General features: G+C 45.9%; 1 protein-coding gene across 1 annotated transcript in view; it reads right to left on the reverse strand.

Annotated features, from left to right (window-relative positions):
• Positions 1–14,450, reverse strand: part of LOC140214396 (facilitated trehalose transporter Tret1-2 homolog) — a 34,810-nt gene extending 20,360 nt beyond the window's left edge. The window contains exons 1-3 of the mRNA XM_072285757.1: positions 14,181–14,450; positions 9,418–9,639; positions 1,384–1,587 (exon numbers count right to left, since the gene is read on the reverse strand). Coding sequence (XP_072141858.1) covers positions 1,384–1,587; positions 9,418–9,639; positions 14,181–14,450 — 696 coding nt within the window. The remainder of the gene's footprint in view (positions 1–1,383; positions 1,588–9,417; positions 9,640–14,180) is intronic.
• Positions 14,451–15,833: the final 1,383 nt, after the last annotated feature.

Raw genomic sequence — 15,833 nt, forward strand, 5'->3', positions numbered from 1 at the left:
CATTTACTGGTATAGTTCTTCATACTTGTAGTTAATGCTACTCAGTGTATTCCTTCGCAAGTAATAATGCGATGAACAATCTTCGGGCGCTTCGCCCAGTTTGCGGCATGTCTGTCTGTCTGGGCACGTCTAACCTGTTTTAAGCCAAACTACATGTACGCTTGCCGGAGCACGAAAGATCACGCCAACGCACCTCACGCATGCGCAGTTGATGCAGGACAAATCGTACGCACAGAGCACAGATATCTTTTTTAGACAAATATGGGCGCTCTGGCGGCCTCTTACACATACGAAACGGTGTCTACCAAGGCGGAAACAATGAGCCATGCGTGCGCGCGTAGGCGCGCGTCTTCTCGGTTCCAACCACCATTCCTCGTGAGGCGTGGAAAACGCAACGCGAGCGGGCGCGAGCTTTCGCTCACCAACAAGCGTACGTGGAGTTTGGCTTTAATGGGTAGAGCATCAGGCTGCTCTTCGCATGCAGCCGTGTTCGAAACCAATCGTCGGGCCAACTGGGCTGATTGGGTATGTCTCAGAGCTAGGGTATACATCATTCTTCAAACGAATCTCTTCAAACGGACGGACGGACGGACAGACAGACAGACAGACAGACAGACAGACAGACAGACAGACAGACAGACAGACAGACAGACAGACAGACAGACAGACAGACAGACAGACAGACGGACGGACGGACGGACGGACGGACGGACAGACAGACAGACAGACAGACAGACAGACAGACAGACAGACAGACAGACAGACAGACAGACAGACAGACAGATGGATCATTTGCCGTGGTGGCTACTCCCTGTTGCGAATTCTGGAAATTGCTCCCTCGCTTACGGTATCCCCAGTGGCAGTGGCTCAGTGACTCAAGTTGACGAGAGGTGCATTGATGAAGGGCACCCTGCTCCAGCAACACAGCAGCCGATGCGGTACTCATTCGAGCATGGACGACCCAGTGAACCAGATAGGCAGGGAAACGGGTAGATACAAACATACAAACAAACAGATAGACTGATAGATAGCTCCAGGAAAATTCGTTAAGTACCCTAAAAATGTTAACGCTCTATTAAACTAGATTTACTGAGCACGAGTTGATGGGCTGGTTGGTTCGACTTACTGCGACTGCATCGCAGGAAGGACAAAGGACACAAGAACGTGTGTGGCGCGAATTCTCAGTTCTTGAGTTCTTCACCATTCTTGCGTTGCTGCCTTAGTACTTGAATTTAGCAGCACTGCGAAGAACTGCGGGTAGCCAAAACACGCCGAAGACCGCCTCTGCGGCGTCAGCCGCAGTATCAGGTCGCTTAGGGACTCTAAACGCAAGCAACGAATGAATCACTGACACAAACAGCGCAGGACGCGCATGCCCCTTGCCTGCAGGCTGGCGACGATGATGGAGCAGTCCGCAGTGCTGATTGAGATGCCGCTTTGGATGGACAGGGAATGAGCGTAGAAGATGATCGTGTTGATGCCCGAGAACTGCTGGATAAAGTGAGCATGCGTGGCCAGCAGGACGTGGGCAAAGCGCGTGGGGGCATGGGCGAACACCTGCTCGATTGCATAGAACTCTTCGTCCACCTGCGCAGAAGACAACCAAAGTTGAAGTAATCCGTTGAAATGGCTATAAGAGTGCGTAAGTTGTAGCTCGGGCGACACGAGCAGCTACGTGGGCTTTTTTGCTAGGTCATCTCGAAAACATCTTCCAGCGCATTTTCTAGTCTCATGGGCCTTCTACGGTAATTTGAATGCTCCGGAGAGTCGACGTTGCAGCACTTTAAAACTAGCGACCATCGGGCCGCTCAACGAGTAGCAGCATAACTGACGACCGAACAATCCGGCACGTGTGCCGGAAGATCAAAATAGGCGGCTCCCATGGGCCTAATTCGTTAAAGTGGCTACAAATGTGGCTAAGTTGTGGCGCAGACGACGGGAACTGCTATGTGGCCTTCTTGAGTGGATCATCGGCGTTTGTATTTTCTTCTAAAACGACGATGGACACACTTGCGTTGAACCAACCTCGCGAGGTGTAAAGAAGTTAAAAGGCGCAGCTTAGATTGCGTTAGGAGCATGGTAAAGTGCGTCGTAATATCCTAAAGCTTGTAATCAATGCCCATAGATGCCAGACGCATATGACAAACCGTGGAGACGAGACTGTGCAGGAACTGAGCAGACTTGGTGTAGATACTGGGACCGCATTTTTCGGCATTTCACTTGCGGTAATACTATCGCTTTCGTGAGATCGCGCGCGACTTAGCAGCATGTGCGTCGGTGTATACTTGTGAACGCGCTGCTCGAATTACGCCTAGCGTACTGTCGTGGCAAGGTGCCAGCAACACTGTTGACCGCAGGCGCCGACCTGTCCGTGGTGCCGAGTCACGCAAAATTTTGTGAAAGTGAAAGGATGCAAGAAAGTAATGAACCCAGTAAACCATTACCACGTTACACTGGCGGAGAGTGCGGGCGTCAGAGAAGCCAACAGGGAGCCTTCTTAAAATTTGTCAAATGAACTCCTCAAGGCACGATTTCTAACTCTGCAATGACTTCAGCTCCAGCGAATGACTGCGTTCAGATGTCGATGTGACCCTTGGCGAGTTCGCTCTCATACGATGCTGTTCTTAAGGCCTATACCGGATCTGCTTAACTCTGCCAGACTTCGCAATTCTTGCAAATCTGCCTGTTGTTCGTTCAGCTGACATCGACCATTTTTCCACAAGCATAAGCGTCAGTTACTCCCCTCTTTGCTTCCTCCATTATTTTAAAACTTGTAGATCTTCATTCATGCTAATTGCATTCAACTTCTTTGTCGTCGCAGCTTCGCATGCTGGTTAGTTTAATATTTCGTATCTAACAATCAAGTTTATACCTTTCACGAAAGCTTGTCGGAAATTGCCTCGCTGACAGTTTCCGAGATGTATTTGGGTTGAGAATGTTGTGGCAAACCGTTCAGGATACTTCCACTTGAAAAGTGCAGTAAACGCACTGAAGAAAGAGAGTACGTTCAGAATGGCGTTATGATCGGTGTCACTTGCACGGTGATGATGATGATTAGGTTGATGATGATAATTTATTGACATCGCCTTTGAAACGGGGCGATGAAAAAATAATCCCCTAGCCTTCTTGAGTTATTCAGGTATGCTATACACGCTTTTCATTGTGGCATTTTTGTATACATCTTCCTAATCGTTTCTTTCCCTTAAAAATCTACCCATGTCTGTCACAGATCATGTCGTATCAACCTCTTCCCTGCATTTTTTTCCACAGATACTCTAGACATCTCTTGCTTATCTTGACTACCCACCAGTTCACTCTTCCGTCCACTCTCGTCCGCTTTTGGAAGGTGTACCTCACCCACGGGCCTCACTGGGGGAATTTCTTCAGATATAATTGACATGCGCTGAGTGGTCTCCGGATTTTTGCTACAGCGTATAGATACTTCATCTTGTTTTCAGCATTTGCTCCGGTTTGTTGGTAGCCTTTGTCAACCAGCTGGAGACTGAAATAGCGATGCACTGCCCGTGTGTTGTCCTGCCAGATTTTCCCTTCTAATTTCTTTCATCCCATTTTGGTAAATCTCAATGGCCTTTCTTGTTTCCAATCTTCGCTTCCAATTCGTTGCCTCTGTTTCTGCCACTGTCTTTTTGACAGGCCCTAGTTGTTTTCAAGGGGAGTATGGGTACCAACAAGCATTACCAACAAGGCCACATTGCAACCCTAGTTGTTTGTTTACCCTTTCAATTGCGCTACACTTCGTTGCCAACTTTCTTGACCTCTTCCTCCATTCTGTACCCACGCTTTTCAGGCGCAGACAATCGTGCCACTTTAGCCGCCCATTTATATTCATCCACGTTCCTGAGTCTTTTTTCAAAACTAATTTTGCTATGCGCTTCTCTTACTTCAAAAGAGGTGCAACACATGTCACCCTGCACTGGCTCATTTGTTGTACCTTGGGCGCTCATAACAAACCGCCCTACCGATCTTTGGTAAACTTCCAATACACAAAAAGTAATTTGATTTCATGCACACGGTGATGTTTGAGAACGTAAGCGCTGGCACCATTACCCCTTTTCATATTCGAGGTACCACATGTAACAAGCATGTGACGTCCCCTCGGGCATAATCTTCGTTAGCCAGCCAGGCTGCATGGCCTGCCAGGCTTGGTAGGCAACATTGGTCACGGCACCAATAAACACCGACGAGCACAGCTGCTCGACAGTCAGACATCGTTCATCACCACCAGGCTGCGGAGCGTCGGTCTAACAGAGGGTGCCTCGAGCCCTCCCTTGTTCACGAACCCGGGCGGATCGTGACACCACCTCATATTTACTGTAGCCTTAAAGTTCTCTATGCCTCATTATGATACTATATCATTCGTAGCGCCATCTATGAATGGACGGCAAAAAGTCGGTTTTCCTAACACTATGCGTTATGGGCGGTGAACACAGATCACATTTTTGATGCAACCACAACTGCCACGTGCGTAAAAACTGAGGCAGATTGAAATTTATAATACAGCGAAAAAACTGCAACGCCTACCTTAGACAATACTTCTTTTTTTATTATATGGGCACTTGAGGCGCATTACTGTCCTCGCCGTCATCGTGATAGTCTGTATAAAGTCCAAGGGTGACAACATCCTCGCCGTGCTCCATATGCTGTATGTGCGAGCGAAAGCGCGCGAAGGCGAGCCAACGATGGTAGCTCACTCTCGCGCGCGCAAGGCAGGAAAGTTGGGAGGAAGCACGCTGTATTCTATAACGCGCTGGGCACCTGTGAGATAGGAGAGAGTGGGGTTCTATCTCCGGCGGCAGCTGCTTATGGTGCGCAGCTCGAGGCCGCGCGGGCCCTATCTAGAAAGCGATCTGCGATTATTGCAGTTTAGACGCGGTGGGGGCTCATTGCTTCGTATTCGCTTAGGTCTCGCCGTTTAGATCGCGTTGAAGCGAAAAGCCAGCACGAAGGTCGATTCGCCCGCTGCAGCTGCCACTCTTCCTCAGGCCAGCATTCTGACAGCGAGTGTCCGCGCTCACCAAGTGAGATGTGTTTGTGTCTGCGCGCGCGTGGCACCACGCTTGTTAATTTAGTTATTAAGAGAATGCTTACGAGCTTATACGGCGGATAAGACCACTATCCTTACTTCGTATAACTGTCTACTAATTTGCTATCGCACTCGATGCTTGGCCTTTCTGGCGAAACTGCGACTTGTTTTATAAGCTTTGTCGGTATTCGTGATTTGATTATAACCTCAACGACGGTAACCTGCCGTTGGCCGCAACAACTAGAACCTGCCGATGTCGCGTCTTCCTGGTACAAAGCGCCGCCCGCACGTGCACTAAAAAAATTATGGGGTTTTACGTGCCAAAACCACTTTCTGATTATGAGGCACGCCGTAGTGGAGGACTCCGGAAATTTCGACCACCTGGGGTTCTTTAACATGCTCCTAAATCTAAGTACACGGGTGCTTTCGCATTTCGCCCCCATCGAAATGCGACCGCCGTGGCCGGGATTCGATCCCGCGACCTGATGGCTTGCTTCCTCTACCCAACGACATTTTATTTATTTTAGTTATTCATTTATGCCTCACAAGCCCCGAAGAGCATTGAATGAGGGGGGCGTATAAATAGATATACAGTACAGAAATAATAAACCAGAGTGATGGTACAGCATACGCGGTAGAAGGCAAATACACAAAAGCAATACAAGGTTGATTTAAAACGGGCATAAATACATATTAGCATGAAGATTAAAACAACAAAACAAATACGAGTATAGCAAAACGTGATAACCAAATACAAGTGAAGCCGTAGTAAAAAATAAAACAAGATTTAGAACTACTGAAAGAGTGGTACAACAGAAAAGAACATTTACAACAATGCTAAAACAATAAATGCAGGCAGAGGTGGTTTTTGAACTTCTCAAGGGTCAGAAAAAGAGTTAAGTTATCAGGAGGATCGTTCCAGAGCTTAATTGCTCTAGGTAATGCAGATGAATTGAATGATTGAGTTTTTCCATATATGCGATTAAAGCAGATATGATTATGTAAGCGCCGAGAAGATCGCGGAACCGATTTTCAGAGACAAAAATGAAGTATGGGCGGGAGAATATTTATGAATTTAACACAAAAGTGAAATAGAACGACGATTTTCAAGTTTCTGCATACCATTAAGGCTTTTAAGCTGGGAGACACTGGCGAAGAGACTAGAACTGCTAGGAATGAACAGGTCAGCTCTATTTTGTATGGATTCAAGCATTTCAATGAGCTATTTTTGATGGGGAGACCAAATAAATGAGAACAATTCAAACTGTGGACAAATAAATGTTAGATATGCTAGTTTTCGAGCGGAGTTATGCGAGTTTCGCAGGTTTCGGAGTATAAAACCTAGTGTATTCGATGCTTTGTTGCAGATTGTTGAAATGTGAAAACACCATGAAAGATTTGATGTGAACAGCATTCCCAGATATTTGTACGACATAGCTTTGGTGAGGAACGTGTTATTAATACAGACGCGCCGTGATTGCTCAGTGGCTATGGTGTTAGGCTGCTGAGCACAAGGTCGCGGGATCGAATCCCGGCAACGGCGGCCGCATTTCGATGGGGGCGAAATGCGAAAACACCCGTGTACTTAGATTTAGGTGCACGTTAAAGAACCCCAGGTGGTCGAAATTTCCGGAGTCCTCCACTACGGCGTGCCTCATAATCTGATAGTGCTTCTGGCACGTAAAAGCCCATAATTTAATTTATTAATACAGTCATGGAAATAAGAAATGTGCTTACGCCTTAAAGTCATATATATATATATATATATATATATACACTTTATGTGCCAGTTTTTACGCCAATCAACAATAGGGTTAAGAATATTTTGAAATGCCAGGTGGTCAGTCTCTGAAGTGATCTTATGGTAAACACCACAGGCATGTGCTAAAGAACGTAAACGGAATGAAATGTTATTTGGAAGGTCGGTAATGTAAATCAGAAAATGTAAGGGTCCAAGCACACTTCCCTGTCGTACACGAAATGTTACGTCGCATAGCGGGGAAGAAAAGCCATTGACAACTGTGACTTGCTGCAATTTGAGAAAATTAGGAATCCAGGATAATGCGAGAGAACCAAGATAAAGGGTAGATAATTTAGTAAACAGCCGGCTGTGTGTAACTCTGTCAAATGCTTTTGAGAAATCTAAAAAAATATACAATCCCTTTAGAGATTTTCATCCATGTCGAAATGCAGCTGTGTAGTAAATTCAAATGACCGGGTATCACACGAGTACCCTTTCCTAAAGCCATGCTGATTTGCAATGAAAAAAAGTAATTTCAACTAAGATGGTAGTAGATGTGAGAACGGATACTATGCTCAAGTAACTTTTAGCACATGCATGTTAATGAAATGGAACCATAGCCGTTAGGTGAGTTTTTGTTACCGTTATGAAGACATAAATGGCCTTGGTTATTTTCCAGTTGGTTGGCAGCTATCCGGATAATATCTGGCTAAAAAGTGAAATGGTGTTCTTAAGACTTTTCTAATTTTTGTTGTCCACTCCGGTAGATGAGGATAAGGTTGTTAGAGATCCAATACCCCCTCAGGGCTGCTCCCGATGGGCTCCATGAATGCGTGGTCGCAATCAGGAACAATTTGCATACTAGAATGATCTTCCTTTGGAAGCATGTACGCAAAAAGTCTGTTAAACGCAGTGGGACATTCAGTGTCATTAAGCGGTAAGCCATCAGCATTGCGCAGTCATATGGGGCCTTGTTTGTTTTCGGGAGATATAATTTGCCAGAACTTCTTAGGATTAGTTGGCAATAGCGACGGAAGATCGCGTGTAAAATATTCCTTTTTGGCAGTGGTAATAGCAGAACAGCATGTTGTGAGACAATGTTTATACTTATCCAGCAAAGGTGGAGATGAACCAGATTTAGCTTTTCCCTACAGGCACTACTTTTTAATCTGTAATCAATGTAGGGCCTTGTTGAATTCATCGACTAGATTTATCATTAGATGTCGTAATGAGAGGAATATGCTTCTCTATCCGCACAGACAGATTGTGTTTGAAAAGCAAACAGTTATCTCCAGTAGATTGTTGGTTTCGTAGTGGAAAAAATACTTAATTGAAACGTGCCGTAACTCGTGTTCATTTCAGCATATTTTGCCTTACTATTTTCTCGAGTCCTTTCACTTGTTATACCTGCAAACAAGGAACTAGGATACCAAACTGCAATGTCTTATGATCGCTAAATCCGTCAAGATACACAACCGGCCCTGTAGTTTCAGGAGCAGTGGTTATAACTAAATCTAGTCTGTTAGAACCATGGGTCTTCTGGCCATTCACTTCAAAAAGGTAGAAATATAGAGTTAGGTTGATAAGTTCGGTTGCAGCAGGACTAGTTGAAGACAAGCTAGCCCAGTCTACTTTAAGGAGACTGAAATTACCAAACAAGTAGATGTCACTCTGCGAGCAATAGTCAACAGTGGCAGAAATGCTCGACCGGAGATAATGAATGAAAGAAATCCCACAGTCGGTGTCGGTAACACACCTCAATAAGTAAATTCGAAGAACTAGTCTTGCATGCAGCCCACAATATTTCGACAATAGAGTTAGATGCGATAGCGATAGATGGTAACATGCTTCTAATAGCAAGATGTGCCACACAGCTTTGCTGGTCATTCTCCTTCGCAGAATGGAATGGCTCATGATTCTCTTTCTATTTCTTTTCTGGCCGCTAAAACTGCCCATGATTTGTTCCCACAGCCCGATCAATACGTCAGCTTCTTCGTTCGTCCTATTGGTTCGGTTGTTGGGACTTGGCCTTTTTTTTTACCACGTGGAGTACACAAACAAACGCGCTGACAAGAGCTGCACGTGAACATCCTGCGCACGACAAAAGACCACTGTGCAAGAAATGCATGCTATCCCCACGTGACTTTTGTATGCTTCACAGGTTGCCAACCTTTAGCGCAGCATCACTATCTGGACCAAGCCTTCTGTTCTCAAAGTTTGCTTACAATAAATCAAAATGCATCTGCTCGTAAAAGTACCGCTTGCTGCTGAAAGTTATGCATAGATGTTTTCTTACAGATTTAAACGTTTGAAACGCTTTCGTTATACTTAGAAATGCGTACCCTCGACGCCGTAGCTTCGCATAGCTACAGCGTCGAGGGTACGCATTTTTCAGTCGAATGAGTCCTTGCAAACGCATTGAATGATAATTGCATAAAGGCGAATGGGATTAGATTTGTCCGTATGGCATCGCGCCAATGACAATGACACGGGTATTACTTGTTTTTGTTGCATGCCGTTTTATCAAGTGAACCCCTCAAACTTATCTTAAATGTGTTTCGCGCTAAAATAATATACCAGTAAAAAGAATGCACGTTTAAACCACGTGTTCCTGCCTATGGAACACACCTACCTTCCCGCTGGAACCGCGTAACTTCCACAGAACCTCTAGGACGTCCAGCCTGCGGCCACTGATCATGAGCCAGCGCGGAGATTCGACCGAGTACTGGTTCAGAGCAGCCAGCAGGACGGCGCCTGCCAAACAGGCTACTGCGAGCAGTTGCCACTCCAAGAAGCGTCCCAGCGTGTAAGAGTACAGAATACCGACGGTGATGGCAAGCTGGAGCAGGCCACCCTGGAAAGCGATATATAGCTTATAGAGAGAAAGAGCTCGGAAATGCAACTGCAACGAAAAATTTTGGACTGCGTAGAAAGCCTAGTTTAACACAGCGCAGATACGAGTCAGCCTCCGTGAAAGAGCTCATGTTTGAAATATGAGCGAAAGCGGCAAGAAACGCTCGTACAAATGGCCGCTTTCGATACCTAAACAAACAAAGAAACAAGCAAACAAAGGAAAAAAAGAAATACTCTCATTACCGTTCGCCGCAAGTGAGGCGTAACCTTGGACGCGTGCTCATCGGCATGACCTCCGAGATAAGGCGGCGCCAGCGGTGGCCGGTGGCAGGCTACAATATCTCGGAGGCGCCGTACTGGGAGTGACGTCATAGCGACAACTACCAGGTGCATGCGTTGTCTGTTTATGTGCTCCTTAGAGACTGGTAACAAGAACGTCGCGAGGTACTTAATCGTGTTTTGCGGGCGTTCTTTAAAGCTTGGAAAAAAGAAAGAAACCTTGCGTAGCAGGTATTCAGCGACAAAAAGTTAGGTAAGCAATTTTTCATGATGGCCTACAAATTTCTCATTGCCAAGTTTTCTCTGATTTTAATTTTGAGAAGTTAATTAGGAATAACTAATTACATGTTAAGAATATCCAAGCAATAGTCTGACTTCCTCCAAACGATGGCAAACGTTACCTTGCCTCTGTACAGGTACGTAGCACTCGCACTTCTTTTTTAAATGTTAGGATACGTTGCTTGGGACATCCTGTATAAGTACAACAGAGAATCCGATGTCATGAGGACACAGACATCCGACTACTCCCCCATCACGCATTCAAAAAGGGGCTCAACATTATCTAACAGTGAATACCGGGTCACTGCGGAATTTCGAGAAATGCCAGTGTGCATGACGCTGCCCGATCGGCTCACGGTGGTGCCCATTTTATACCAATACTACTGTCGAGAACAGATGCAGCCACAAGGCTTCGCTCTTTCGCATGCGAGCTTACGTATGCTGTCTCCTGTACAATCTGTTTCCACAGATTGTATTCACGTCTACAACTCTGTCTTCCGCGAGGGTTACCACGAGCGGAAGCAACACTTCTGTGCCACCTGTGGCTTCGCGTGGCAATTCACGAACGCCTATTACTGGCGCATTCGAATGGCCGAGAGCTCTGCTTGCGACAACTGTGGCTGCGAAGAGACGATCAAGCACCTTCTCTTAGACTCTCCCCGCTACAATATGGCAAATGCTCGCGACTACAGCGCTCGAAAAACTGGACGATCACCCCTTTTCACAGAGGAAGAAATTGTAGGACACTGGTCCAAGCGGGTTTCGGCAGTTAAGGTCTTAAGAGCATTGTTCAAGTTCTTAAGGGCTTGTGAACTGTGCGACAAAAAAAAGTTCTAGGGCGTAGCATAACGTCATTGTGCGAATTTTTCTCGCCTTAATTTTTGTCTTTCACCATTTATTCCCTTTACCGCCCAGTATATGGTAGCCAGCAGCTACTTCCACTGGCTAATATCCCTATCTTTCCTTCCCTTTTGTCTCTCTCTCTCTCTCTCCTCACGTCATGGCCATTCTGCAGCACGCATCTGGCGTATGGACAGGCGTGCGCTCCGTACCGGCCGTGGCCGTATGCGTTCGAACGCTGACGTGGATCGGGCAATGCATTACTTATCAGGTTCGAGGAAGCCCAGAGTTCCATCTACGAAGCCTGGGTCAACAGCCCAGTCGCCCACCAGAGCTTCGCCAATAGACACATGGTCCTTTATCCAGACCGCTCCTCGATTTTATCCTGGATGCAGGTCTTTACAGTTTCATTTAAGTTATGCCGCAGGAATTGCGCAATAAGAAAAAAAAACATACAGTCTCAGCAACACATTAAACAGCCGCACGTCTACTCTTGAGAGAATCGTCCCGTTTTTGTCGTAGCCCAAGCTGCTGGCGCCGGTCGACCTCGTAGGAAGCTGAAACCGGCGCAACGCCATTTGGCCAGCACCCGGTACACACACCGGAACACTGGACACAAGAACGTGCGCACATTCTCTCCAAAGCGCAATCGTCTCCATTTAGTGATATTCGCGCCAATGCGGAGCAATAAACATAACGACTATATTCAGCCTATATGCTAAAGGAAACGTGATAGTAGCCGGCAAGCGTGGTAATCGGTGGTAGCCGCCATGGTAATTAGAACGCGCATGCGTACAGAGTAACTCAAATAATTGTATGTTACGGGAGGATATGACGTGTCCCACAGAGCTGAAGGTCTCTGCGTTTTTAGCGCCCCAACGTTTAAAAGCTTGAATGCCAGGTCGCGGTGAACGGAGGAGGACATATATTTTTTTGATGACGACTCTATCGCTCAAGGCTGCTGTTTTCGCCATTGACGTTGCCACGTGTGGTCTCTGAACGCTAGCGATCGTACGAGGCCGGCAGATGGTTTTCTGTTGAGCGTCATCAATTTATAACGGCTGTCAATGTAAGCGTCGGTGGGATTCATTTTTCAAATTTTAGATAGGTCGCGACGAATGTGCACAGAGGCCCTTAATTCAGAACGTACGTTTCATAAATGGAGCTTGAGGAGCCTCTTAGCTATCCGTAAATGTTTACATAAACTGCTTTTACAATTTTGAGGACGCGTGGATTCAGCTATATTCATCTAAAAAGAGGTCCAATCTTTCGACCTTAACTTGTCCGGAAACAATAATAATCATCACTCTTGCGTGCCTTTCCTTTCTTTAATACTGCGCGCTTGGTGCTCTACGAACAGCAAGCACGCTCTTAGCGTTGCGTAGAATTCTTAACAGGAAAGTAGTGGGAGCAGAGTTTTCAAGAAAGGAAGCGTTATTCAGACAGATGGCGGTTATTGTTTGGGGACAAGAAATACAGCGAGGAGAGTAAGCCTTCTTTTTTGCATAGTGCAAGTATACAGATTCCTTAGTATTCAACGACTTTAGCTTTCTTTCGCCTAGTTGCCGTCTCTACCAAGGCTAATACTTATTTATACAGCCTATTGAGCGTCTATGGACGTTTCACTATGAAGTTGATAGAATGAGCCCGCAAAATGATGGCCACCTACTGACCACGGCAGACTTACTGCACAGGCACGCTTAGAAGTTTATGCACTAAAATAGACCACAGTAGAACAGACTACCTTACTAATAAGTCTGTAGGAGGGAATATTATTACATGAGGGCTCTACAGACACGCTGTAGATATAAATTTATTGGAAAAAGGTAAAGTTGGGTATCCAGACGTGTAACTTCTGCAAACAAAACCAACAATAGTCGAGACAAAGCATAGTGCCATAATTACAGAAAATTTATACTGAGATTCTATAGGTGTTTGATTACGCAAAAAAATATAAAATGCCTCTTATCATCCAGGTATTTTTTTTACATACAAGCATGCATCATACTGTCCCAAATACTGAACTATGCTTCCAGGTAGGGGGTGAGAAATATTGTTCGGGATAAAAATTACACGTGTTCGACACACTGATACAGATACCAGTGGTTAATTCATGGAAAGGGTATTCAACATATTTATTCTTATGTGTATATTAAAAAATAAACATGCTTTTACTGTAACACCGTTCTACACATTTCCGACTTTTGTAGAGCATCGGTCTGCCGAGGTAAGTGAAAATTATGTGAAAGTATTTTCAGCTTGTAGTTGAAATATCAGAGAAGATTAAGAATAGGCTTTGTTCTGTGTCAACGCCGCTAAGCGCTATGATTCACATGCCAAGGAAAGCTGTCTGCGGTGCCTCGACTGAGCCCGAAGTGCCACGTTCGTAGCTAGACGGCTGAGGCAGCAAATGGTGCGGACAAGCTAAACAATGAAAAACGCACCCGTTGCGAGGGTTTTTCGTGAAGTATACTGAACGGCACGATGTCTACAATAACCCTGAAATCAGACGCCTTGTTTTCATCGATCGTCGGGTTGCAAATTGGAGGCCAGTGAACCGACAGGGGTAAGCGACCACGTGGTTTTTCAGTTTGAGGAATCGCCTCGAGAAAGAGACTTAGACAGCTCATTAAGACCATCTCTTGCAGAAAAACGGTGTACTGCAGGCAATCATTTTTAGACAAGACACACTTAACGAAAGTCTTATTGGGAGCCAACGCAATTATTCCTCAACATCAACTGGATTACCTGGAAACGGGCACGATGCACCCGTGCCAAATCACGGTGTTATGACAACTAATCAACAAAATGTTTTCTCTTGTAGTGCGCAATGCTTAATTTTGTTTTATGGTTCTAAGCAATAAACTCGGCACTGATTCCGCAATTGGGACGTGTCCACTAAAATGGAACGCAAATATTTAGCAGGAATCTTGTGTTTAGCTTCAGCGCTGGCGTCCTAAAAAATCTGTAGGGAAAAGCGTTGACATTCACGTCGACACGAAAGAGCAATTCATATTTTTCCAAGTGACGATAAATTGCAACTGACAGCACGACTACGACATTGCCCCATCTAGAGCTCTGCACTTCACAGATGAGTCCCACCCGCAGCTCATCTGTGAGGCTACGCTGTGCCCCATCGAATACCATGGATCCTCGCTGAGCAGGCAAGGAAACCTCGGCGATGTAGGCGGGCACGCAAAGGGACACCATTCCCGTGGCGATGCCCGTCACGAAGCGGCCAAACAAGACGGTGACGATGAAGGCGTTGGCGAAGATGATGACGTATCCCGCCACGTAAACCACGGCGCTGAGAAGCAGGGTGAACCGGCGTCCCATTGCTTGACTGACGAGTGCGCCAAGTACAGTGCCGAGAACAGCGCCGATCGGCAGCAGGAAGATGAACCTGTCCTCCATGGCACATTGAGCGAACGTACACCCATGAACAGAAAAGTAAAACAGATGCCCGCTGAAACAAGTCTTAAACGAAACTCTTTTACAGAGGTTTCAAATAAACTGTATGTGGACACAAACACGTCATGCACTATTTTAGAACCGCTCACGTTCTTGACCCGTCGAGACGGTGCTGTGTCGTTTGGTCTCGTGATAATCCGCACGTTATTGCTCGCCTTCTGGGCTGCCTTTTCCGGCACAGCGAACATACGGGGCCGCCCTGCCCGACAGCAAGACGCGGAGACTCCGTCACACGGCCCACGCGATGCGCGTGACCCACGCGACCTCGGATTACACTGTATCTGGGATCGGCCCATTTTATTTGGTCAAAAACCAGCCAGCAGGCTCTACGAACCACGGGAACGAAGGGAAAGACGGCATTGTTTAATAAAGTAGTAGTAGCAATTGTAGTAGTAGTAGTAATAGTAGTAGTAGTAGTAGTAGTAGTAGTAGTAGTAGTAGTAGTAGTAGTAGTAGTAGTAGTAGTAGTAGTAGTAGTAGAAGTAGCAGCAGTAGCAGCAGCAGCAGTAGTAGTAGTAGTAGTAGTAGTAGTAGTAGTAGTAGTAGTAGTAGTAGTAGTAGTAGTAGTAGTAGTAGTAGTAGTAGTAGTAATAAACAACTTTATTTCGGAAAACCGTCGCTTTCCTACGAGGAGATGACTGTCAGGCCGTGCCTAGTCGCGACCTCCTCAGCGCGCGTGTGGCCCGGCTTTGGGCGTCAAGCCTGGTAGTAATAAAGGAATTACGCATATTCAGGTGCATATCTGCTGCAGTGACTATATTTACTTACAACTTGTCTCACTGAGTAATTCCAGAGAGGACGGGGTCGGTCCCGAGCACAACTGTATGGGTAGTGCAGATGGTTAAACAAGCCGATTTGTGCGGGTAGTGCAAATGATTAAATAAGCCGATTTGTTATGCCTGTGCTATCCTGTACTGGACTATGTGGCAAAAAAAAAAAATAGCAGGCGGCGTAAATAAAGCCTGGAAGAGCTCGCAATGTAAGCTCAGCCTAAAAAGGTACTGGGCTAGCTGGCTTGACCCTTTCCAAGCTGAAGACAAAGCAAAATTGACTGAGTGACTGATGTATTAATTGATTCACTTATTTGGTTAAAATTGAGCACTACAGTTACTACGTAAATGCAGAGATGTAGACAGGAATCACACCCCCAAGTAAGCAAGCGAGTAAGTGAGCGGCTTTCCTATCAAGTTATTTGCATTTCCCTGCAAAACTAGCGCTAACGTTTACCCTGTACACGTCCATGAGGAATGCTACAGTTGGTTGATTAAAGCGACGATTACTGGTCACTGGTGCACGCGAGCCTTACAGGCAAGTGTCAACGAAGTA

This window comes from Dermacentor andersoni, unplaced genomic scaffold (assembly GCF_023375885.2).
Source record: "Dermacentor andersoni unplaced genomic scaffold, qqDerAnde1_hic_scaffold ctg00000041.1, whole genome shotgun sequence".
Lineage (NCBI taxonomy): Eukaryota > Metazoa > Arthropoda > Arachnida > Ixodida > Ixodidae > Dermacentor > Dermacentor andersoni.